Source organism: Amborella trichopoda, chromosome 4, assembly GCF_054954075.1.
Source record: "Amborella trichopoda isolate Santa Cruz 75 chromosome 4, AtrichopodaSantaCruz75HAP2 v2.0, whole genome shotgun sequence".
NCBI classification, from domain to species: Eukaryota; Viridiplantae; Streptophyta; class Magnoliopsida; order Amborellales; family Amborellaceae; genus Amborella; species Amborella trichopoda.
The window spans coordinates 55,349,833-55,373,861 of NC_142339.1; the positions used below are offsets into that span (position 1 = coordinate 55,349,833).

General features: G+C 40.4%; 2 protein-coding genes across 4 annotated transcripts; one reads left to right on the top strand and one right to left on the bottom strand.

Moving 5' to 3' along the window:
* Positions 1-288: 288 nt before the first annotated feature.
* Positions 289-14,213, bottom strand: LOC105420571 (uncharacterized). The gene is made up of 7 exons (XM_088864665.1): positions 14,093-14,213; positions 13,323-13,463; positions 12,782-12,864; positions 12,405-12,513; positions 9,458-9,581; positions 896-1,169; positions 289-716 (listed from the first exon to the last, which is right to left on the bottom strand). The coding sequence occupies exons 1-7, from the start codon at positions 14,196-14,198 to the stop codon at positions 609-611; spliced, it is 945 nt and encodes a 314-aa protein (XP_088720791.1). The 5' UTR covers positions 14,199-14,213; the 3' UTR covers positions 289-608.
* Positions 14,214-19,105: 4,892 nt separating this feature from the next.
* Positions 19,106-23,672, top strand: LOC18422158 (transcription termination factor MTERF8, chloroplastic). 3 transcript variants are annotated; one of them, XM_088865799.1, is made up of 2 exons: positions 19,106-21,328; positions 23,254-23,672. In XM_088865799.1, exon 1 carries the CDS (start codon positions 19,437-19,439, stop codon positions 20,625-20,627), a length of 1,191 nt encoding a protein of 396 aa, XP_088721925.1. In that variant the 5' UTR covers positions 19,106-19,436; the 3' UTR covers positions 20,628-21,328; positions 23,254-23,672. The 3 variants fall into 3 exon arrangements, with proteins under 3 accessions (XP_088721925.1, XP_088721927.1, XP_088721928.1); XM_088865801.1 differs by having other exon boundaries at positions 23,295-23,672; XM_088865802.1 differs by having other exon boundaries at positions 23,314-23,672.
* The last annotated feature ends 357 nt before the right edge of the window (positions 23,673-24,029 follow it).

Below are 24,029 nucleotides of genomic sequence, written 5' to 3' on the forward strand. Positions count from 1 at the left end.
TGAATGATGTTTATGGTGATCCAATACTTTGTGTTCCCCCAGTTATTTGCTACTTCATGTAAAGGGAGGCTGTAGAACTTGGTTGTGAGGAGTGAGAAGTTGAGGCGTTCTTTTTGCTGTAATTGATGAGAGCTTGAGGCTTGCTTCATGGAAGTTTAGTCTGCCCTTTCCCTAGCTACATCCTGAATAATTGTAACAAGGTAACGTGGATAGAGAGAGATATAGAGAGAGCTACAATGAATCATAGATGAAACACCAATCGGCACATCGGATTTCTCAGAACCCCCATTTTTGTACGAAAAGCCATCATTCTGTGGAGCTTCATCTGAAATTTACAATGGTTGAAGCCATTTCTTATCACTTAAGATACATAGATCAGCAAAGTCCTTTTCATTTAGGTGCTACTAGAAACAAAACTGCAAATACATACAATCTTTCAAAAAACAGAAAAAAATCATCTCAGTGCCACAACTGCGACGAGTTTCAATGCTATTAACAGAGGACTCTAGTTCATCCTAGTTCTTTAGCTTTTTTAGAACCCAATCCTCAAGCTTTTCTCTGTACGATGAATAGGCCAATTCTCAAGCACTGAGAAAACCAGAGATAAATTACAGCAACCCAAGAGACTTCAACTGCTGAATGTGTTCTGGAGGGAGCTGGGGAGGGCTCCAATTAGGTTCCATCGGCTCACCATCCACATCCTGCACCACATATTCCTGCAAAAGCCGCCCAAACTCTAAAGTCAATGTTACTTGGTCTACAAATGAATCAAAGCAATTTTTCGAAACATTTCCATTTTGCACAAACTTTGTTGCATGACTAAGTCCTATATGGAATATTGTTATGAGAGAGAGAGAGAGAACAAAAAGCGAATACAAAAAGACCTCTGACTCACTTTTGTAAGCATCCTTTTGGCAAGAATATGGTAATGGCGCTGCCAAATCCTCTGCCCCACCATGGTAGCCACGAGCACGCTGTAAAATATCCCTACCACAGTGAAGAGCCCTAAGATGATGATCCCAACAATTAGTAGTATAGGAAGCCCAGCTTCACCAGCACCCCCTAAGCAGGTTCCACATTCCCCGACAGTGCTTGCACAGCTCTCAAAGCAAGCGGCACAATCAGTCCACATGCATATGGTGCCTGGTAAGTGGCAGTCAGCGCAAACTCTGCACAAAAGATACTATGTTTTCATTATATATTCAGCGGCAGTTAAGATAACATAAGAGATACAGTCAACTGTGGTATACGATGCTCCAAGCAATATCGAACATCTCTTTTGTTGTAGAACACTTGGCAATTTACTATCATTCTCGAGTAGATGTCTCCGTGGGCACACTTTCAATCAATCTCCAGCCATCCGTCAATTGGGGAGTTAATGCAAACTGAGAGTACCATATATATACCATGGTCCATTACACTGTGGTATGGTCACCCTAACAAAAAAAAGCATGAACCGCACTCCGCATAGAAGTGGGGTAAAACTAACAGTAGATGCCTGTACATATAAGGGGAGCTATAGAAAGTAGATCATTCCAACTGAAATAATAGTTCAGCAGTGAAGAGATTCATGATTGCATAAAAGAACATCTGAGAGAGTTCAAAGAAAAGAAGAGAATCAGGAATCATTTTTTCAATAGCTTAGAACAAGGATCATTAAAAAATAAGCATGAAATGCTAGGACAAGTTATATTCCCAACACTCCGCTTCTCCGTCTCCTGTTCCTGTTCCTGAATAAGCTGCCCCTTGTTCTGGTTCTCACCTACCGGTTCATTTACTTTACCTCCCTGAATATCCAGTTTTGACTCAGCGCTTGTGGAGGTTTTCACCGTGTTTTGAGAACTCTCTAAATGGGAAGATCAATTACATCCAAACTTTTGATAATCCTTTGAGCAAAGTTCCTTTAGAGAGATGTTTTGATGCCGGCCAGGGCTTATTTTCATCTCATCCACTCCCTGTCTGGGACTCCCTCCACTGTACCACAATTATTTTCATCTCATCCACTTCAGAGCCCCTCCCCTTTCTCCCCCCATTAACCACCGGCAAGTCTCCATTTCCATCCCTCCTCCTACCCTGCTGCCGTCTCAGGCTACCACCCCCCTCTCTCCCTATCTCTGATTCCATTAGATGCTCGCCTAACCCCCCCCCCCCCCCCCCCGTCAGAGATGACTTCAGAAGTATAAAAAGGTGGGCTCAGAAACTGTGAACCTTGGCTGCTGCCCTCTCTCGAGCGGTGATCTTCTATTCTCCTTCCCCTCCAGGGCTAGCTCAGACAGAACCCTACAATGGAAAAACCCTTCTTTCAAAGGAGTTTTTCTTTCGCTCTCCCCAAAGGATCTAGCTTCGGGTCACTCACATCCCTTCACAAGCCTGGCATCAATCGACTCTCAAGATTATTGATGCTTGTGGGACCTTCATTTCTACCCACTGGAAATCCCTAGGAATTCTTGCTCCTCGGATCCATCCAGATACTCATTGTTCCTTTGCCTCATTATTGAAGGCCTCTTCTTTCGCATATCCCTAACCTGGTACCCAGCCTCATCCTCTGCAATTCGCCATTTCTAGGACCACCATCCTGGACCACACAAGAGCCCCAAACCCGACCATAGTAAATTGGTTGATCCAGAAGGGTGGACTACCCGTAGGTGCAAGAAAAGTGCCCATCACAACCGTAGATCATCAGAATGCCCACATCGTGCCACCTAAGCTGCCCGTGGATGTGGCTCACCACCCTTCCCCTGCTCCTGCTGCCACGCGGAAGCCGTGGTCAACATGCCTTGTCTGCCTCCTGCCCACAATGCTCTGCTGCCATCGTCCCTTCCTCGAGCCCCTCTACCCATCCTATCCCCTCATCCTGGTAGCCCAATCAAAGTCGCTGTCCCACGTGCCTTTCCTTTCACACCCTGGCACTAGCCTGTCGTCATCCACTCTCCCCCCATTCCATCTCCTCATCCTACGGTGCTCCTCTCTCCTCCCACCCTTCCAATCCTGGTCCCTCCACGTGCCCATCAATTCTACCACTTGCGGGTCCCGGGAGCCCATTTGCCTCGGCCGCCAACCCTCCTTCTCTAATCTCGATCATCCATCCTAAACCTAGGGACTTCGCTCCTTGTTCTATTGGCCCCTCCTCTCTCTCCTCTCCTATCCTATCCTATCCTTCCCCTCTCTTTCTTCAACTGTAAACCCCAGCCAGAGACTATGCTCCCGCTCCAACACACACTCTCACCTGCTCCCTCTCCTTCCCCTCTCTTTCTTCAACTGTAAACCCCAGCCAGAGACTATGCTCCCGCTCCAACACACACTCTCACCTGCTCCCTCTCCTTCCCCTCTCTTTCTTCAACTGTAAACCCCAGCCAGAGACTATGCTCCCGCTCCAACACACACTCTCACCTGCTCCCTCTCCTTCCCCTCTCTTTCTTCAACTGTAAACCCCAGCCAGAGACTATACTCCCGCTCCAACACACACTCTCACCTGCTCCCTCTCCTTCCCCTCTCTTTCTTCAACTGTAAACCCCAGCCAGAGACTATGCTCCCGCTCCAACACACACTCTCACCTGCTCCCTCTCCTTCCCCTCAGTTGCCACTTCCACCCCCCCTTCTTGCCTCCCCATCCACCAACGGCTACATCAGCAAGCAGACTGCCTTGGCCTCACCCTGCTCCCCCCCCCCCCCCCCCCCCCCCTCTCGTCTGCTATCACACTGCTGGAAATCGCCTCCCTTCGAATGTTGCTCGCCTCTACACCTCTTGTGGCAGTGGGCTTATGGCTCGACAAATCTCCTCCGTATGTCGAGGCTCCCCAGGTTACCCCTACTTTGCTTGACAACCAGCCCAAGGTGATACCCCTTCCACCTCTCATTGACCTCAACTCTTCCTCCCCCCCCCCCCCCCCCATTTCCCCATCTCCACCCCTGAACTTGGAGCCCTGGTTCCCCCTTCTACTCCCCAACCCTCCCACCATCGCGATGAATCCTTAACCACCCCCCCTCTCTATCACGGACTTCTTTTATGCCGCACCTCTCCTTTTCTCACCCACCTTTTCTTGGCCCCGACTCCTTCAATGGCCTTCCCCCTCCCTTCCTTACCGAAGTTTATCCCTCTATCCTCTTCAACAACCCCACCCTCCCCCCCAACCGCTCCATACCAGGCTTTACTATCCATTTCAACCTCACCCTACCCAAACGGCTAAGTATGCCCTCTTCAAACCCTTGCTCTGCACCCCTCTTTCAGTCCCACCCCAGTCTCCATCTCCCACTCCCCCGACCCTGGGGCGTTCCTCCCCCCAAGATGACCCCCGTGCCACAGTCAGTGCAACCCAATCCCCATGCCCCAGCCCATCTGCAGATGGTTATACATCTAAGACCTATCCCACTTCTGAGTGATCTAGTTTCATCAAGGCACTGGATAATGCCCAAGGGGATGTCAACAAAGTTATGAAGGTTATGAGCCCCCAGTGGCAGCACCCAAGAGGTCCTCAAAGCATTCATCTTCCAGATGCCAACCGTCAACCCAAGATTCTTTTTGAAGGCAAAAGAGCGCAAGCCAACCTGGCATTTGGAATTAACTATGGCTCTGCTACAGACCTATATCAAGGGACCTCCTCAGTTCTCCCCCCCCCCCCACACACACACACACTCACACCTAGCGGTCCTCCAGACATGCACCCTCCCCCCGCCATCCATCATGAAGATTTTGACATGAAACATTAGGGGTTGGGCAAACCCCAGAAACGCATAAACGTCCTCAACAATATTTCCTTACTCTCCTGCCATCCTGGCTCTAATAGAAGCTAAACTCCTTGCCCCATGTCTCCCTCCTGTTTGTCGAGTCTGAGGGTCAAGACCTTGCCATTGGATGCCCAACGGGCCTTTGGAGGTATCTAGGTTATCTAGGATCCAACCCTCCACAATATCACTTCTTCAACCGTAGGTGCCTTCTCAGTCTCCATCTCCCTTGAGAGAGTGGCCGACGCCTTCCCTTGGAAATTTACAGATGTATATGGTCTCAATGCTTCCTCTCTCAGACCCCATTTCTAGGAGGAATCGAATAGGGAGGCTCTAGCTTCCCCCCATTGTTGGTTTGGTGGGGATTTCAACATCACCCAATGGTCATTCGAGCGAAACTCCAATTCCTTCATATCCCAATCAATGGCGGACTTTTTTGACCTCATGTCGCGGTTAGAATTACTCAACGTTCCACTTCAAGGGGCCTCTTTTACTTGGTCGGACCATTCTGCCGACCCCACTCACTCTAAGTTGGATAGGTACCTCATTTCCTTGGATTGGGATGATGCGTTCCTAAGGACCCATTCACTCACCCTCCCCAAACCCATGTCCAACCACTGCTCAATCTTCCTCGACACCTTCCCTGCCCCTCGCACCTCCAAACCTTTCAGGTTTGAGTTGGCTTAGCTAGAGGAACATAATCTTCCCTACCTCATTCACTTCTGGTGGACCTCTTTCTCAAACCAAATCCATAGTTGGGCAGGGTACCACCTCCAAAGAAAGCTTCAGCAGCTCAAGGGGTCCCTTAAAGCCTGGAGTGCTCAACTTTCGGGCAATTTTTGCACCCCAAAAGCATCCCTCCTCCACGATATTCAATAGTGGGATTCCACTGAGGAGCATCGCCCTCTCTCTCGGCTGATGAGAGAATGGCTCGATCCCTTGGCAAAGTTTGAGTTCCAACACTTGCTTAGGAAGGAGGAGATATACTGGTCACAGTTTTCCAGAGTTAAATGGCTTAAACACGGTGATCTCAACACTGAATTTTTCCACAAAATAGCCAACTAGATGAGGGACAACATCATCACCCAGATTAAAGTTGGGGAAGTAGTGCTCGACCAGGCACCTCAGGTTGAGAATGCCATTATAGACTACTTTCATAACCTTTTTGAGGCTTCCAGGGGGAGCTCAAGACCCACCATGGCAGACCTGATCGTTCAAACCATTCCCCCAAACTTGGCAGCCTGGCTAGAACGCTTCTTCGACGAGGCCGAGATCCTTAAGGCCATCTTTGACCTTGGCCAAGATAGAGAGGCCCAGGACCTGACGGCTTCACAGTAGTCCTATTTAAAACCTTTTGGGACTCTTTTAGGGGGGATTGCTTCGTCTTCTTCCAAGAATTCCATGCCAAAGGGATCATTAATCGAGCAACAAATTCTACTTTCATCGCACTATTTCACTAAAGATAAAAGAGGCCAAAGAACTCAAAGACTTCAAGCTGATTAGTCTCATCAACAGCTCATACATATACTCTCCAAAGTCATCGTTTCAAGGCTGCACGAGGTTCTTGGCTGGGTGATCTCTCACCCAGGGAGTTTTCATTAAAGATAGACAAATCCTCGATGGCACCTTTGTAGCAAATGAGGCCATCCATTCTAGGCATCTCGCCAAATCCCCTGGTCTAATCATCAAGCTCGACTGGGAGAAAACCTACAACCATGTAGACTGGTCCATCCTAAACGAAACCCTTCTTCGTATGTGATTTGGGGCCCGGTGGAGGACCTGGAGTAGAGGCCCTTTCTCCATTCTGATGAACAGTTCTCCAAAAGGCTTCTTCCCCTCTAAGGGGCTCTGCCAAGGAGACCCCCTCTCCCCATTCTTGTTCGCAATTGATGCTGAAATCTTCAGCAGATTGATCTCGAGAATGTACCAAGCCAGCGTGCTCAAAGGTTTCAAAATCAGCCCTTCGGGTCCACCGACTTCCCACCTACAATATACCGATGACACCCTGCTATTTTGCAAAACCTCTGCCGAACAGCTAGAGTCCCTCCACCTCGTCCTCAAACTGTTCGAGATGGGCATGGGCCTATCGGTGTGGCTATGGACCCTTCTCTAGTTAGAACTCTAGCCTCTCAATGGGGTTGCTCTTCCGATGGGTTGCCTTCCTCTATTTGGGCCTACCATTATGCCTTGGCAAACCTAGACTCAACCTTTGGAGCCACATTATAGATAAATTCGACTAAAGGTTGTTTGGAAAGGTAGATTCCTATCATCGGCAGGTCATCTTACCCTCATCAAAACCACCCTCTCTAGCATCCCTATTTTTCAGATGTCTATTCCATATGCCGTCCTCGATGGCCCAACTCATGAGGAACTTCCTATGGTCGAGCAATGGGGGTAAGAAAATCCATCTTACTTCATGGCTTAATGTCTGCAAACCCAAGTCTCTAGGGGGCCTAACTCAAAGACAACAACCTAGCTCTTCTCAGAAAATGGTGGTGGCACCTTGCCACTCAAAGCAACAACCTCTAGCAGGAAGTGATCTATTCTAAATACCGCAGTTTAGACATTTCTTGGGTGCCCTACCCCCACAGTAACTCCTCTAGAATATGGAAATCCCTACTGTGCTCCTATGACCACTTTCCGTCGAAGATTAGATACAGGCCTCGGCCTGGTGATAAAACTCTCTTCTGGCTCGACCCTTGGTTGGACCATCTTCCTCTGAAGGTACAATACCACAATCTTTTCCTACTGGCCTGAAACCCCAATGCTACGGTGGAATCTCAGTTTGAGAGGGTGGGCAACAGGAGGGTGTGGAGCCCCAACTTTAGAAGGCCGTTGACTGATTCCGGAGTGAAGCTCTATTTAAGCCTCTCTGCAACTCTAAAATCAACCTTCTTTCCTTTTCCAAGGCCAAGATAATCTTCATTTGGAACCCCAATCACTCTGTAAGCTTCTCGGTGGCTTCCTTCTACTCATCCTTAGCCCACCCCCAAACCCTAACCCTCAACCCCCCAGCCATTCCCATTGTGACCGAAGTTGGGCTTCCCTGGTTCCACCCAAAATCCAGTTTTTCAGCTGGATTGTTGCTTCCAAGAGAGCCCTCACAATGAATCTACTGCAAAGGAGGGGGATCCAAATCCCCAACAGGTGCATCATGTGTCTCAAGGAAGAGGAAAGCAACACCCACCTCTACATCCATTGCAAGTTGCCTCTTCCCTTTGGGCTGACCTCATTCAACCCTTCCATTGGCAGTGGGTAACCCCACCCAATGTTCCCCAACTCTTTCTCATAGCCTTCTCCCCTCCTTGACCGAAGGCTGGTAGACTGCTGTGGAGGGCCTCAGTGGCTGCCACCTTTTGGGTCATTTGGAATGAAATTAACGCCAGAATTTTCCGCATCCAACGGTCTACTATAGAGGTTTTGACACACAATGATTAAATCTTCAATCATCTTCTGGGCCACCCACCGCTACCTTTTCAAAAACCTTTCCCACTCTGACTTTCTCCATAGCTGGGTTGGGCTACCATTTTGACCTTTAGACCCCACAGAATACCTCGTTCATTGTTTGAAGACCACCTGATGAAGGCCAAATCAAATTAAATTTCGATGGGTGCACTTTCGGCAACCCTGACCAGCAGGTATAGGAGGTCTATTTCGCAACAAAGACAACACTACTCTATTCTCCTTCTCTCTCTCGATTGGGCATGGGCATTCATATTCTATCACCGCATAAGTACTAGCCCTTCGGGAAGGACTCAGGAAGTATGATCCTTCTTGGCGCCAATCCCTCAGTATCAAAGGCGACTCTTTCTGTGTTTCTCATGGGCCTCAGGCTCAGACTCCTGGCCTTGGAGACTCAATAATATTTTTGAAGAAATTACAGCTCAATGGGATCTCCCATAGCTCTTGGAGACACAATTGGAGAGAAGCTAATGGCGAACCGACACCCTCGCTAAGGCAGCTGCCTCACTTTCCCAAGCCAATTTTCTTACCACGCAAGCAACCGTTTGAGCACACGTTCCCCCATTCAGCTTTGGTTCTTACTATTTTTTGTTGTTAAAATGTCGTTGTAAAGCATTTGTCCAGCTAACTGTGAATTTTGAATAGGGCACCTGCGTGTGGGTAGCCTGTATTTTGGGCTGGAACCCGTTTGTGGGTGGCCAACCCCTTCGTTATGTTTCTCCCTTTGTACTTACGTTTATAGAGTTAACATATTAAAAAAAGAAAAAGAAAAAAGACTAAGTATTTAATGGAGCGAGCAGTTGACAATCTAAGGCATGGTCGTCAAATCCTCGTCATAACACAATAAGGGTTAAAAAATGCTACCCATTTTTATTAAGTACAAGTATAGAATATGATCATTTACTTTTGGTGCAAAGAGATTATAATTACCATTAGCCGTTGGATGTCAAATCGGATGGCATGGAAACTACCATTAATGGGCGCAAAGTCCAAAAGAAAGTTTTTGGAGACCCATGACATACTCCATGCTGTTGAATTTCACACCTTACAGAAAGGTTTAATTGTGATCTCTTTGTAATATAGGTGAATCCTCTTGTAGTATACAGTCCCTTATTTTCTGAAAATATATTTTGTGGCATGTTAGTAAGTTATACAAGGCATGCAGTGAAACTCTTATTGCATGACCATTTGAAACCAAGCACCAAACAACAGACGGCCAAGGAACAAAAGAAACTGTCAATCAGTTCAAATAAGTAGACGGAAAAAACCATACCCAGGATGGCAGCAACAAAGGCACAGTTCTCGACATGGTTGGGCGAGGTCATTCTGCACTCGTCTATCATAACAAGTTATAAAGCATCCAGATAACCTGAGAAAAAAGAAAAACAATAAAGCCCCTGCATCAATGCAAGAATCAATATAAAACATTATATCAGAACCACCAAAGACGGGAGAGAAACAACGAGGCTAAAGAATAAAATGCCTCAAAAGCAGTCAAAGTTAGGAACTCTAGCATCAATGTCATATGCAACATGCAATCCTATTTCTAGCACATGTCAGCTCATCAAGAAGGCCCTCGGAACCCAAGCCAAAGCCAGACAAAATACGCATCCAAAGCCAACAACAGAAGGGCAACGAGTCTTGAGGAGTTGCTAGCTGACTGTTTGAAACCTAAATGCCAGAACGGCATACAAAACCATAATTTAAATAAACCAAATAATGAATGGAACAATGTGACTCACTATGACTAGATGGATCTGATTTGTTTTTTTTTTTGAGGAAGTAGATGGATCTGATTTTCATGGCAGAATATCAAAAATATTTAGTATAGCAGTTGTGTTTCTTTGGCTGAAATGGGTGGTGCCAAGGGACGTAGATAGGAGGCAGTAGTACAATAAATATACACCTGCAATTACTTGAGAAAAGTGGTCGTTATTAAGGGAATAAACAGGCAAGGACTTGCGTAAAACTTAAGATTTTTTGCCTAAAATTTCAATGATCATGGACTCATGCACAATGGCTTCCATCACAGGAATTAGGAAGATCCATTACAGTGACTTGGAGCGGATCATAAAACCATCCATAGACTTCACCATCTACTATGGGCCATAACACCTAGGGCCCTTTTGGGTACCTGGAGAAGCCTGTCCTGAGGGCAGGCTTTTCCTGGAATGGCTTCTCTTGGAATTGGCTTGTCCCTCGAATAGGGGTGTCTGCTGTTTGGATAGCACCTAATAGGAAACATGGAATATGCCTGTCCACTGTTTGGATTGCCTAAAAGATGTGAATCCATGGAAATTCAGTTGCAGTTTTACTTTTTTTACCCTACATTTAATTTTATACAAATTAACTTCTCACATTCATTACAAACTTCGATATTATTTTTACCCTACTAGAATACATTTTTTGAAAATTATTTGACATAGCAAATGTATAATACAACCCTAAAGACATCATCATCTCCATTTATAGGCACATCACTAAACAAATCACTAAAGACAGACAAAGAACTTGTCCCCATATCATCACAAAGCACACCGAGGCCTTCAAACGCCAAAGCAAGAGAATGCCAAGACGACACTTCCTGTGATGTAATAGGAACATAAGGGACACACATATAAGAGTATGTATCTGTAACCAATTTTCTTATATAAAAGGTATGCACAAGCTCAAGCAAATGAAGTAGGTTCAAGCAACTGAACAAATAATTTAGTGCATAATAAGTTCGCAGCCTTGTAAAAACCAACTGACTCAAAAGCTATACATATGTCCAGCTTCCAGTAGACATATTATGGCCTTCTTAGGTATGTTGGGTCCGTTTGAAAGTACGTAACTCCTCATCTCAAAGTTTTGCTTGCCTACATAAAATGTGTTGAAAGGCTGTTTCTACTTTTTTTTACCATGGATTTTCTTTAGATTCATCATCAGATTACTTTGTACTACACTTTATTTCATGTTTCACTGCCAGTCCTCAATGGTTCTTCCCTAAATTGCCTGTGTTCAAAGGAAAAGCAAAAGTAACAGTTGCAGAGAGAAGCAAGCTGTCTCAGCGGTCTGTAATTTAGGGCTTCACCAAAAAGAGCTTCGTCGCAAAGAGAGAGACTTGCAGAGAGGAGCAAGCTTTCGTCTTTTTAAGGGCTTCTCTGTAATTTAGAGCTTCGTCACAGAGAGAGATTTTAGGGCTTCCTGGATTCTCTGTGATTTAGGTCTTCTCTGGTGATTTAGGGCTTCTCAAGGGATTCTCTGTGAGGGCTTCGTCACAGGGTATGGCTTTTGTTTTGGGCAGCAGACCTTAAAGAGGTCTTGATAAAATTACATTGGAGCGTAAAATTACGAGCGGAAAACATGGATAGGGTAATTCGTGGGACTATGTAATCCACACCATATGTGCTACCCAAACGGTGGAAAAGGCCCGAAATGTTGGGTAACCTTCTTCCAGAGAGCCCAATCCAGGTTGCCAAACAGGCCCTTACGGTAGTTTCAGTATTCTTCATGGCATCCTCAACTTTGACCTTCACTTCCTGTGTGTGAGTTTTTGTGTGCATGTGCATGCGCATGCATGTGCGTGCCTGTCATATAATATTTTGATTAAATTCAATCAACTGGCTATGGGAATAATGACTAACAATCAAAAAACAAATCATGACTCACAAAGAGAATTTATAGAGAAAAAAAAACAGTGTGTTGACCCATATCTTGAGCTTAGAATGGAAGGAAACATCACACCAAATATTACAGATCTTAAAATACTAAAGAATAGTCACAAGCAGAACATTTGTTTCCACTATAGGGCACCAGAAAAATGAAATATGCTGATACGAAGTTGTACTGAACGAAAGACAAACATTAATGAGGTACTAATAACTGATAACCAACATAAGCATGCATATGGATGGAAGTTCAGTAACTGCCACAAACAAGCAATTAGGAACTTAAATCACTTTTTTACTATAGGGCACCAGAAAGATGAAATACTTTGATAGGAAGATGTACAAATGTTAATGAGGTAAGCATGCATATAGAAGTTCAGTAACAGCCACAAACTAGCAAATAGGAACTTAAATCACTTCAGCTTCAATAGTGTTGAAAATATCCTCCCTTTATGAAAAATGCATCATGCATTTGCATACTAGAAGCACGAACTATGCCAACAAAAGGGTGGCCTGATGTACAATCAAATATTAAGAGAGTATAATTTAGATTGGGTTTCCAAAAATTACCGCATTTATAGTAAAAACCAACTTTACTATCAAAACCCCAGGCCAACCGTAGACAATCGTTCTGATAATTGTCAATTAAATACACCAAGTAAGCCAATGAAGCAATTACCTGCAAGTAACAATACAAGAATGAATTGCATCAGATAGAACCCAATTTAAATTTGAAAACTTGAGGCAACTACCTTTTGTTGACAGCAAACAAACATCAAAAAGGAGCAAAAAATAAAAAAGAGCAAGATTCGTATAGTATCCAGACTCTCTAGCAAACTTGGATAATTGAGCCCAATAAAATATCACTCCTTCAACAAAGAAATCATTGTATTACTCCGAGTTTGAACCATTGATTTCTTTCAAGCAAACCAGATGCTTGCCACTACCAAAGCCCAAGGGACAATGACAATGCGTGTAATCACATATAAGTTATGCTTGAATGGAATGGTATACATGAGATGAAAGGTACCTTAACCATTAAACAAATTATATCTGATTAATATCATATCTGATTTGTAGCATCGTGAATTAGTGACTCACAGTATAAAGCATACCTAAAAGCAAATGCCCTGAAGTCTCCAAACACTTTCTCATGAATAATGGTTTTTGAGAGCATTGATTTAAATCAAAAAGCTTGAAATATCGTCAAAGTGGTCTAAGTCAAACCTTGATTTATAGGGTAATATCTCCTCAGGATACATCAAAATCAACAAAAGGTTGCAAGGGGCCCTACAGCATTCTGTTGCAATATTCCTATCTTCGTAGGTTTCAGAGCTATTAAGCATCTTTCCGCCAATGAGAGGTTCACCAACCCAACTTCCAAAAAAAATTTTATTGAAGCAAGAGAGTGTTGACTGTGCAATTCATCCATAGGTTTCAAAACGTAACTAAATTTTAAAAAACCATTCAAAGCAAAGAATCAATAACTTTCAAGTTCAGCAAAAAGAAACATTACATCACGATTAACAAAAAAGCAAAACTTCAATGTTCGCCACTTTCTATCAGCAGGAACATGCACTCTCAAGTGGTAAGGAGACTTGCAAGTTGTACAATGAGCAAAAGCAAATCCTTCCTGCAGGAAATAAGACCATAAAGATCAACTCAGGTTATTAAAATCACATCTCCAGCACATTCGATTAAAAGAAATCATGAGAAAAAGCTAAAAATTAAACATAAGAAGAAAAGAGAAGGGGACGCAACAAAGCAAGAAATGTCAACAGTGTGCCCAAGCCCGCACACACATTAATGAATTAGACTCGACACAACTTGAATCCATATTCTACACACACTTGCACACACATGCAAGTGCACACGCACAAACAATTAGGTGTATAGGTGCGTGTAGAAATGATGATGTGCTCCTCCAAAGGCACACCTGTTGGTGCTACCCCACCTCATAAACCATATTTGAGGTGTGTGAAGAACCCAAGAATGACAAACATGAAGCAACACATGATTTTGAGTCCAAATCTATAGCCTGTTAATGGAAGATTCAACAAGTAAGAAATTTTAAGTAAAACTTAACTAATTAAAGCCCTACATAACAACCTAAGCTAAAATACACCTCCATTATGAAAGCATATCCCCTGAGAAAGAATTAAGCCTTGAATTTTATCTAACTAAAATAAAAAAGTAAGCAAATGAAATTATTGTACAATATATGGAAATACATGCGATATGCATGGGCTTGCACATACCTTTTATGGCTCGCCAATGATCCAAGCACTCACGATGGACATACTTGGAAGTTCCTTTGCACTTACATGGGGCGATGAAATCTCTTCCTGGAGAAAAAAATGCCATGTGTTTTAAACATCTTCAGAGGAGTAATGAAATATGCATAAACAGGCTCTTTTTTCATTATGATGTGCACATCCTTCCATTCCATCATATAGGATAAAGTCAAAGAACACGTAAAGTTAAAATGCATCCACCTTCCCTAAAACAGGAGAAAATGATTAGATCATGGAGAAAAGCGCTCTGCAAACCTTGTAAACATCATCGCCCAACAGTTACAACAATAGACCAACATGGTAATAAGTCCTCACTCACTGGCCAAATGAAGGTATACTTCTAAGCAAAGAGACTAGCATCCATTGGAGAAGTAGAAAAATAAGTGATGTAGGGAAAAATAACAATAACAAATAATAAATAATACAAATAAAAAGTTCAGAGATTAGACCCACTCTCTAGGTCTGTAAGGGAGCCCATCCCAAGATTTTTCCAGAAGATCTAACTCTTTCTTTATTCTCCGATCACTATCTTTACAAAAAATGGACTTCTTCCTTTTTAAATACAAACTAAAAAGAATAATAATAAAAAATAATAAATTAAACTCCATCTCTCCCTTATCTCTTAAAAACAAGTTTAACATATCTTAACCAACCAAACATGCTAATCCCTACCTATATCCATCTTTTTAAAAATAAAAATGAAAAATAAACTTTCAATTTTACCCCTTAAATATCTACAACTAAAAAAGATAAGAATAACACTAAAGAAAACTAAAAATTCAAATAACATATTTTCTAAGTCCTAAAAAATATGAATATAAAAGTATTAAAAAATTATATTTTATTTGCTTCATTCTCCTATACAATGGCAGCCTGATAAGCAAAGGGGAAGAAGTGATATGAGCTTTCTTTATACAAATGAGGCAACCATCAGTAAAAAGGGGGACTGCCTTGTCGAAGGTTGGGATATTGTGGAGCATCCAACGCTTCCGCCACGCCCCTCTGAGTCTGAAGATGTTGAGCATTGGACCAGAGCAATGTTTATTGATGCCACTAAAAGGTAAATGTTCCCCTTTTCTTTTGCTTTATCATGACACAATTGGTGTTTCATGAAATGTAAAAAGTGTACGATGTAATGAAAATAGCAGATATGGATATAATTGTTTGGCCACTCCTTTTGCTTGTAATGAAATGTGTGTTACAATATGCAAAATTAGACAGCGACGGAGTGAATGGGGTCCGGCTGGCATAGCTGAACATGAGCAAGCATTTCTAATTGGATCATGTTACAGGGGAATGAGGTTTTTTTCTTCTTTTTTTTCTTTCTTCCCCCCCCCCCCCTCCTTTTTTTTTCTTTATTCTTTTCACTGTTTTTACTATTTGATTGAGCAAATTCAAGTAGCTTGTGTACAGTGGCATTTAGCTGATAGAAAGCAATACCTTTGGAATGTAAGTTTCAAGCAGTGACATTGATTACCTGGTACCCATTTCCTGAAAAACAGATCAATCAAATTTCTTAGCAATGGCAATTATTTCCATTTTCCCAAGAAAGAAACCATTAAAAAGTGTTTCTCACTTATTATAACTGTGATTTATAAGTGGGTTATGCACAATATTATGATGTAGAAACCTTGGTTGAAATTATTTTCGAGAAAACTTCATAATCAATGGCATAAAGCTTCATAATCTATGGTATGCTCTAGTTCTTATGGTAAACTGTGTCCGGTGGTCCTAAATATTCGTTGATTTGAAAAAGAACACTTTCCCTTTGAGTTCTAATTGCTAATTAATTTGTATTTGGGAACTTTTTTGTCATTTAGTAAGGTATCTAATAACTAATGAAAAAGGTTTATATATCTAAGGGATTATATATTATAAGACCATTTACTTTAGGTCCAAAAGAGGTCACAATCATTTTGAACCATTGGATGTGCAATTAGATTGTAATGTGTCACAACATTCGAGAATATTATTTCAAAGTTTGTGCGTGCGTAGTCAATGACACATCTCAACTCGTTTGATTTCACCTTTTAACAGTTAATAATGATTATGACCTCTTTATATCAAATGTAAATGATCTTATTGAATGTATCTTTTAATATGTCATGTGCCAAAGATAAATAAAAAAGAATACTTTGGGATCAAAATTTTGAGGGTGTACTCCACTGATAATAGCAATCAAAAAGAAAAAGCTGAATTCACCTTCCAAACTTGTAGTACTTTCTTAAAAAAGTCCTATTGAATATGAACATCCAGTTTTGGGATGGTTAGATTTAGGTGTTTAAGAATTTAACAATCATGTTATTTTGTTATTCATTTGGTGAAATCAGATCAAATAACTGTAAAATCTAACAGAAGCAATGCTATACACGCCCAAAAGTAAAGTTGGATTCAGGAGATAAGGATTAATACATTGTTGGTAGATTTTGAAGCATTCCGTTAGCAATAGAAGCCTGATGGGTTAACTTAAGATCTATTCTGACCCTTCATGCTACAACTTAAATAAGGATTAAGTTTCTATAAAGGCTTTATGAAAACAAAATAAAGCCTCTTGTCAAGTCCTCATCTAGAATTCATGATGGATCTAAAATCAATTTTCAACTACAATAAAAGTTGAAATTCAAATAATGGTACAGATTTTGTGGATCTATGAATACTTATTTTTACGGTGAAATAGATGGTCTAGATAATTTGTTACAATATAAACCTTTTTTAGAGCTTAAAACTCTTTTTTTTTTGTCACAACTATAATGTTCAAGTCAAGATAATTGATGTAAAAGTTTTCCAATGCTAAGTTGTAAGTTTCGATGAGTCATGAGGCAAGGCTTCACTTATTTTAAATTTTTGAGAGAGAGAGATCTCTCCCTCTGTATAAGGGAGGGATGTTTGCAAATATCCAAAGTCTTTGATGTCAACTATATGTGAAGCATATTAACTTATTGATTTAAGCAGTTCAATTTAAATCAGTAGATATGATGGCTATACCCATTATAAGAAAAAGTATACAATGAAACCATTTATATTTAATACAAGATGGTCATAATTGATATGACATTTGGATGTGAAATTGGGTGGCTGCATTTATTTCATTGATCAAGTTCAAAGTTTAAAAGAAATCTTCTCAAACTTTGTGACTCATCCAAATAATCAAATTTTACAAGAAATCTTTTCAAACTGTGTGATTTACCCAAATAATCAAATTTCATAATAGAGGGTTATAAGCAATTGTAACCACCTTATGCCAAAGATAAATAGTTTCATTGTATACAAACCAATTAAATTTCACATTAAAGGGTTATAAGCCATTATGACATCTTTATGTCAAAAATAAATGATCGCATTGTATACAAACTCTAATCATAATGTCACAAGTTATCCTCTAACCCTAATCATAATGTCACAAAGTTATCCTCTAGTGTGTGATCGAAGATTTAGAAGTATGTCATATTTGATTTTTATTATTTTATAAAAAAGTTTGACAACAAATATGACGCTTGATTACTTGATGTCAAGCATGTCAACCATATATGAAGCATATTCAATTATTAGTTTCAGCCGTTCGATTTAAATCGGTAGTTAGGATAGCTTTAAAAATAAGATCAAAAGTTAGCCTCTAAATGTTTGACTTTAATCGAAGGATTTAGAATTATGTCATATTTGATTTTATTATTTTATAAAAAAATTTGACATCAAATATGAGGCTTAATTGTCACGAGAGTGTACCTAATGCAAATAACAAAAATATTTCTCATAAGAATAAATGACTAAAATACCTTCTTAACTTGCTCGGTATTTTGATTATTTTATTCTTATCGAAAATAAGATTTTTTTATTTTTATTAAGTGTGCCTCCTTGAAGATATTTGAGCATCGAAACAACCTCTTCTGATGAATTTTTTTATGTGCCCCTTAATTTGATTGTTTAAGCCCCTCATATAATATAGGAGCAAATAACCTCAAAAGAAAAAAAATATTTAACTTGCACTCTAAAATTCGACGTTTCAAGATTGCACAAGAATAATCCAACTTTTGGAAGAAAAGCTCTAGATGTTCAATAACTCAAAATTCATGTGTTTTCCGTTGAAACTAATTATTCAGTTATATTTAGAGAGAATAAAATAACACGATTTCTATGAGTCCATGTAGAAAACTTCTTAAAAATCTATTTTTAACACATATTTTTTGACCTAATTTTTAGCGGCATGTAATATCTAATATGGAGATCAGGAATATAAATACAGTAAACCTTCCGAACACTTGACAGTTATAATGAATAGTAAAATAGGTGGAATCTCAACCGTCAAATCTTTATCGAGTAGTTCAAAATACATAACACTATTTTAATATTAATTTTTTCTATAAATCTGATTAAAATGACATTTTGAGTGTATATACCTAACTTTATTGCGCACCATATAAAAATATAAAAAAATTATTTGAAGTAATTTAAAATTATTAATTTACCGCCATTATTTTTAGGGATATTTAAATCATTTTATATTTAAAAAATATATTTTATATATTTTTTAATTGTGCGTCTATTTTTTAGTACACACGTTTAAAATTTCATTATAATTTAATTTTTAGAAAAAATATTAAAATTCATATGATGATATGTTTTTTTAGCCACATGATGAAGATCTGACGGTTGAGATTCCACCTATATTACTATTCATTATAACTCTCGATGTTCGTTAGATTTTCCCATATAAATAAGTAAATATATTTTAAAATTAAAAATAATAAAAAAACATCTTAGTTTCAATTATTTTTAGATAAACCACCTATTACCCGGATGCTTTATACTTTGGGGACCACAAATGTAGAAATGCGGTCCTGCCGCATGAAGCAATTTTCCATAAATGCTCCCAAGCAGCTATTTTGTCTGATGGAGTTCTTTTCCAGTGTGCGCCCGCACGAACATGCTCTACGGACTGCATTTTACTCCTTTTCTAGGGTTCGAGCGTGTACGAGCAAAGGAGAGAGAGAGAGATTTGTGTACCTGTTGGGTTTAGAGAGAAAGTGCGCATTTTGGAGAGAGAGAGAGAGGGAGGGAAAAATAGCATTTGTGTCTGTTGGGATTACACAGACCTGCTGTTTTGCTCTCTTTTTGAATGTTTTGGGATTTTTTCCCCTCGCAAAGTATCAGCTTTTAAAACCCATTTTCTCTATTTGGAGGTTTCTGATTATTTTGCAGAAGATGAAGCAGCTGGATCTACCATTCTAAGTAAAAGAGGTATTTTTGCTCTCCTCTTTACATTACCATGCCTGGTTTTTCTGTTGTTCTTTATGTGCCCGTTGTTGGTTGAATGATGATGCTCCCAACCCTCAGAAAAAGCTTGGCTTTGGCAAAACCCCATTCTCTCTATAAGCCTCAATTCCTCTTTTCCCTTCCCTTCTCTATTTCTTCATCTCTCTCTTTCAATGATTATTCTTCTTCTCTCTCTCTTCCCCGTTTCACTTCTTCCTCCACCTCTGCTTCTCTTCCTTCCATTGTTACTCTTCTCATGGACTATGTTGGCCTCTCAATGGAATCAGCCATGAATGCATCTTCGTGTCTTCTCCACCTTAAAACCACTGAAAAACCCCTCTCTGTAATAAACTTCCTAAAAAACTCTGATTTCAGTGATACCCATATCCAAACTATCATCTGTAAACGTCCCCAGCTTCTTAAAGCCAATGTGGAGAAAACCCTCAAACCCAAATTCAGAGCGTTCCATGATTTGGGTCTTTTGGGGTGCGATCTCGGACACATCATCTCTGCAGATCCAGTCATTCTTACAAAGAGCACTGAGAAACAAATTCTCCCAAAAATTGAGTTCCTCAAGAACTATTTGCACACCAATGAGAAGGTTGTGAGAGCTCTCAAGAAATCTAGTTGGATTCTGATATTTGATATTCAGAAGAGACTAGTACCCAACATAAGGTTATTGGAGAGCTATGGAGTTGACGACTCACAGTTACATAAATTTCTTTTAAGACAGCCCAGATTCTTTACTATAGAACCAAAACGAATTAAGGAAATTGCAGAGAGGGTGAAGGAAATGGGTTTCGACCCTAATTCGAGGTTGTTTTCTCATGCGATTTTTGCAATGAGTTGTCTGAGCAGGGAGACATGGCAGGGCAAAGTTGAGTTGTGTAAGAATTTTGGGTGGTCCGAAGAGGATGTTATGTGTGCATTTCGAAGGTTTCCATATTTATTCACGTTGTCTGAGAAGAAATTGAAGATGGGTATGGATTATTTCATTAATGTATTAAAATTAGACAAGTTTTATCTTGTTTCGCATCCTGTGCTTTTCTCCCATAGTTTAGAGGGAAGGGTTATCCCCAGGCACCGAGTCTTGCAAGCTTTGAGATCGAAGAATTTGCTCAAGAAGGATGTCGAATTCACGTCGTTTTGCAAAAGAGCAGAAAATGTATTTTTGCAAAGATATGTGTTGAGTTTTGAGAATGAGGCTGAATACTTGTTGGGGGTTTATAAGGGGATCACTGAAAATTGAGGGCTTCTTTGGCTTTGTTAATATCATGGTTTTGCCACAGCATTCTTCACCATCAAAGATGGAAACGAATATTTCAAAAGTAAAAGATCAGTCCACATTAATGGTGAATTGGGGGCCTTGGTCTTAAAGATTAAAAGAATGGGGAGCTTAGTCTTGCAAAAGGTGCTTAGAAGATAGTTTTTAGCTCAATTTTGGTGCATTATATGCATACATAGGTGGCAAATAGCTAAGGATCTTTCACATTGAGGCCCTTTCATCTGATGCACATGATGAAGAAGAGTGCTTTGGCCCTGCTTGCCTTCTCCTTGGCACTGGGGCATTTCGATACCGAAATTTTGCATGCTGGGAAAATGGCGGAAAAACACTCAAAAGCTTGCCTTCTTTTTTTTTTGTTTTTTTTTCAGCTTTTTTGTTGTGGGTGGGGTTGGGGCGCTTTGCTTTTTCGTTATACTATTGTACTTTGAAGCCCAAATTCGTTTACAGTAGGATTTTTTGCTCTTTCTGCTTACCCTGGGAAATAGAGGGTGACTCTCATTAAGTGAGCTAGATGAGACTCGAACCATATGGTGGTTTGCGAGTATATTACTATAGTGTTAGGATGTGTTTCCCTCAACCCATCATCCTTTCCCGCGACTTTTTGTGGCCACCGAAACGGTGGTCTCTGGATAAAGGAAGGGCATCTCATGTTACTATCGTTTTAGGTGAGTAACTTCTTTTTGTCTCGGTTGCTTTGTAATCTGATTTACTTTACTTGTTTAGTTTTAGGTGAGTAACTTCTATTTGTCTCGGTTGCTTTGTAATCTTATTTACTTTACTTGTTTACGTTGTCTGATTATTTCAGTGTTTTCTGCTGTGTTTTATTTAATGGAATCTTATCATCAATCAAGTAAAAGAAAAAAGGAGGTTTTGCCTTTTATAATAGTAAATCAGGTTTTAGGACACTTTTATGGATAAGAGTATGTAAAATATGAAATCCACGGCCAGGTCGGATTAAGCTGTTGGGTTGGGGTTGAGATCATGATTGCATGAGAACATCCTCTACATGGAAATCTTGGTGCATTTTCTACAGAGATGAGGACATTTTCTTGTGGTTTCTGGGTGGGGTATTGTATATCCGAATTATGACTACTACCTTCTTTCTGAACCCTTGAACATTTTCTTTTGTTTTCTTTTGGGGACAATTTCTTGTGGTTTCTGCAGAGGGATTGTACCTCTGTATTATGACCTCCACCTTTTTTCAAAGCTGCATAGGAAAGTTACAACAGTTGCACCCCATTTCTTCATCATCTAACCACACTGATCAGTGAAATTTTTCATGGAGCAGCTTTATAAACAGTTCTGAGTAAATACAGCTTCAAAAAAACAGTACTTATAGCCCATCTTTAAGTAGCCACACCTGTGATGAAAGTTCCTCTATTTGTAGGGAGAGTTCAGTTACCACTTTTCGGAACCTAATTTCTAGTATTGAGAACTAGTGATAAACTACAGGAATTCAAGAAACTATAATTGTTGATTATGCTTCATGTACCATAATAAACTGAGTCAGGCATGTAATAAACTGAGAACCTAAGAATCAATGTTTGAAACTTGGCAATCTGGATCTGGAATTGGCAATCCTGATTGGTTTCAATGGGTGGTCAATCAGGGTCCCCTCCCCCAAAATGGCCCCAATTTTATTTTTCATTAGTTTAAACTGGTTTGACAATTTGGATTGATCGGCCTATCCAGATCGGTGGATGATCCAAAACACTATGCTGCATTTTGAAGGTTATGTTACATGGATTATGGGTGATCCAAAACACAATTCCTCTTTTCCCTTCTCATGGATTATGTTGCACGTGCATTTCGAAGGTTTCCAAATTTGTTTTTGTCAAAGAAGTTGCAGAGGGTCATGGAATATTTCACTAACGAAATTAAGTTTGGTAAGCTCATATTTCACTAAGAAAATTATGTTTTACAAGACCATTTGATGTGTAATCCTCGACCTTTTGGGATTAGTTTGGAGGGAAGGGTGATCTTTAGGCACAGACACCACAACCTTTGAGATCCAAAAATTGGTCAAAGGGATGCAGCTATGGTATCAGTTTGCAAACAAATAGAAGATGTTTTTGCAGAAGTTTGCGTACGATTTTGGGAATTTACAGGGGAATTTGCGAAAAGATGAGAGAAAGTAGACTTAGATGGGCTGGTCTTGTGTGGCTCAAACCTAATACAATACCGATTAGGAGGTGTAAGTTAATTCAAGTGGAAAGTTTAAAAAGGGCAAGGATAGGCCCAAAAGGATATGGTTGGAGGTAGTGAGAAGATATGTGGACTTATGAGCTCACTAAAGGTATGGTCTTTAATAGAGCCTAATGACGAACCAGGATTCGTATAGTCGATCTTAAGTAGTTGGAAAAAAGCTTTGACGATAATGATAGGGAAATCCCCAAAATATTGGATGGGTCTTAACTTTCAAAATTTGAGATCCATTCTTGTTTCCATTGCTCTAAACTTTCTAATGTTTCCTTCTTCCTTCTAGCTAGTTCTAATGGGGCTTTGTATTTCTTCCACTCAATGAATGACTTCTATTACTTTGTATGTAAGACTAATTGATATGTTATGTTGAATGGGTTTTGTGGGTTAGGTCCGGGTCCATTGCCACCCCTGATTTAAAATGACATGCAGAATGGCTTCATTTTTCCAGTTGTTTTTTAAGACAAGGAGAGAAGATCATTTGGGGTTTATGATTTGATAACACCATGGGAATAGACGTGCTCCATCTCATGTCCGGGCGGCGCCTCTTAGATTGGTGCATTGCGATTATGCTTTGGAGGTCTCTTGCTTGAAGCCTGAATATCCAAAATTCCTAATTTGCTCTTGGTGGATTTTGATGGTTGATATCAAGAAGAGATTACTGCTCAATATAAGGTTAATAATGAATGCACTCGAAGAAATCCGGTGTGATGGGAATGAAGTTATTGTTTCGTGGTGTATCATTTCTATTTATTGTTAATGGAAGGTTGTTATCTATTGGGAAAATAAAGAGATTCATCATTATCATCATCGGAGCCTCATCTCAACTATTTAGGAGAATCTTGTTTCGCTATTCCGCTCTATCAAAAATCATATCTTCATTGAGATTATAAGTTACCATTTCTCTTTTCATTATTTTAATCTATGCATTTTCATTGCCTTTTTAGAGTCTTCCTCTTGAATCAAATCGCTCCTTCTAACTGGTGTTAAGTTAGATCGACGCTATACATAGCCAAACTATTAAGTCTATTTTTCCTCTTCTTATTACATATTGGAGCCACAGCTGAATTTTCTTGGATCTTATTGCACACTGTGTTTTGTACTCTTGTGGAATATGTCCCCTTCCTTAGCAAATTTCCAACCAGTTCAAATACTATAGATTCACGA

Excerpts from the sequence above, each read along its gene's own strand:
- LOC18422158 (XM_088865799.1), top strand. The coding sequence starts at position 19,437 with ATGATGATGCTCCCAACCCTCAGAAAAAGCTTGGCTTTGGCAAAACCC.
- LOC105420571 (XM_088864665.1), bottom strand. The coding sequence starts at position 14,198 with ATGGCATTTTTTTCTCCAGGAAGAGATTTCATCGCCCCATGTAAGTGC. Across the intron at positions 13,464-14,092 it reads TCATTGGCGAGCCATAAAAG|GATTTGCTTTTGCTCATTGT; the intron begins GTATGTGCAAGC and ends TCCTGCAGGAAG. Across the intron at positions 12,514-12,781 it reads TCATTGTCCCTTGGGCTTTG|GTAATTGCTTCATTGGCTTA; the intron begins GTAGTGGCAAGC and ends TGTTACTTGCAG.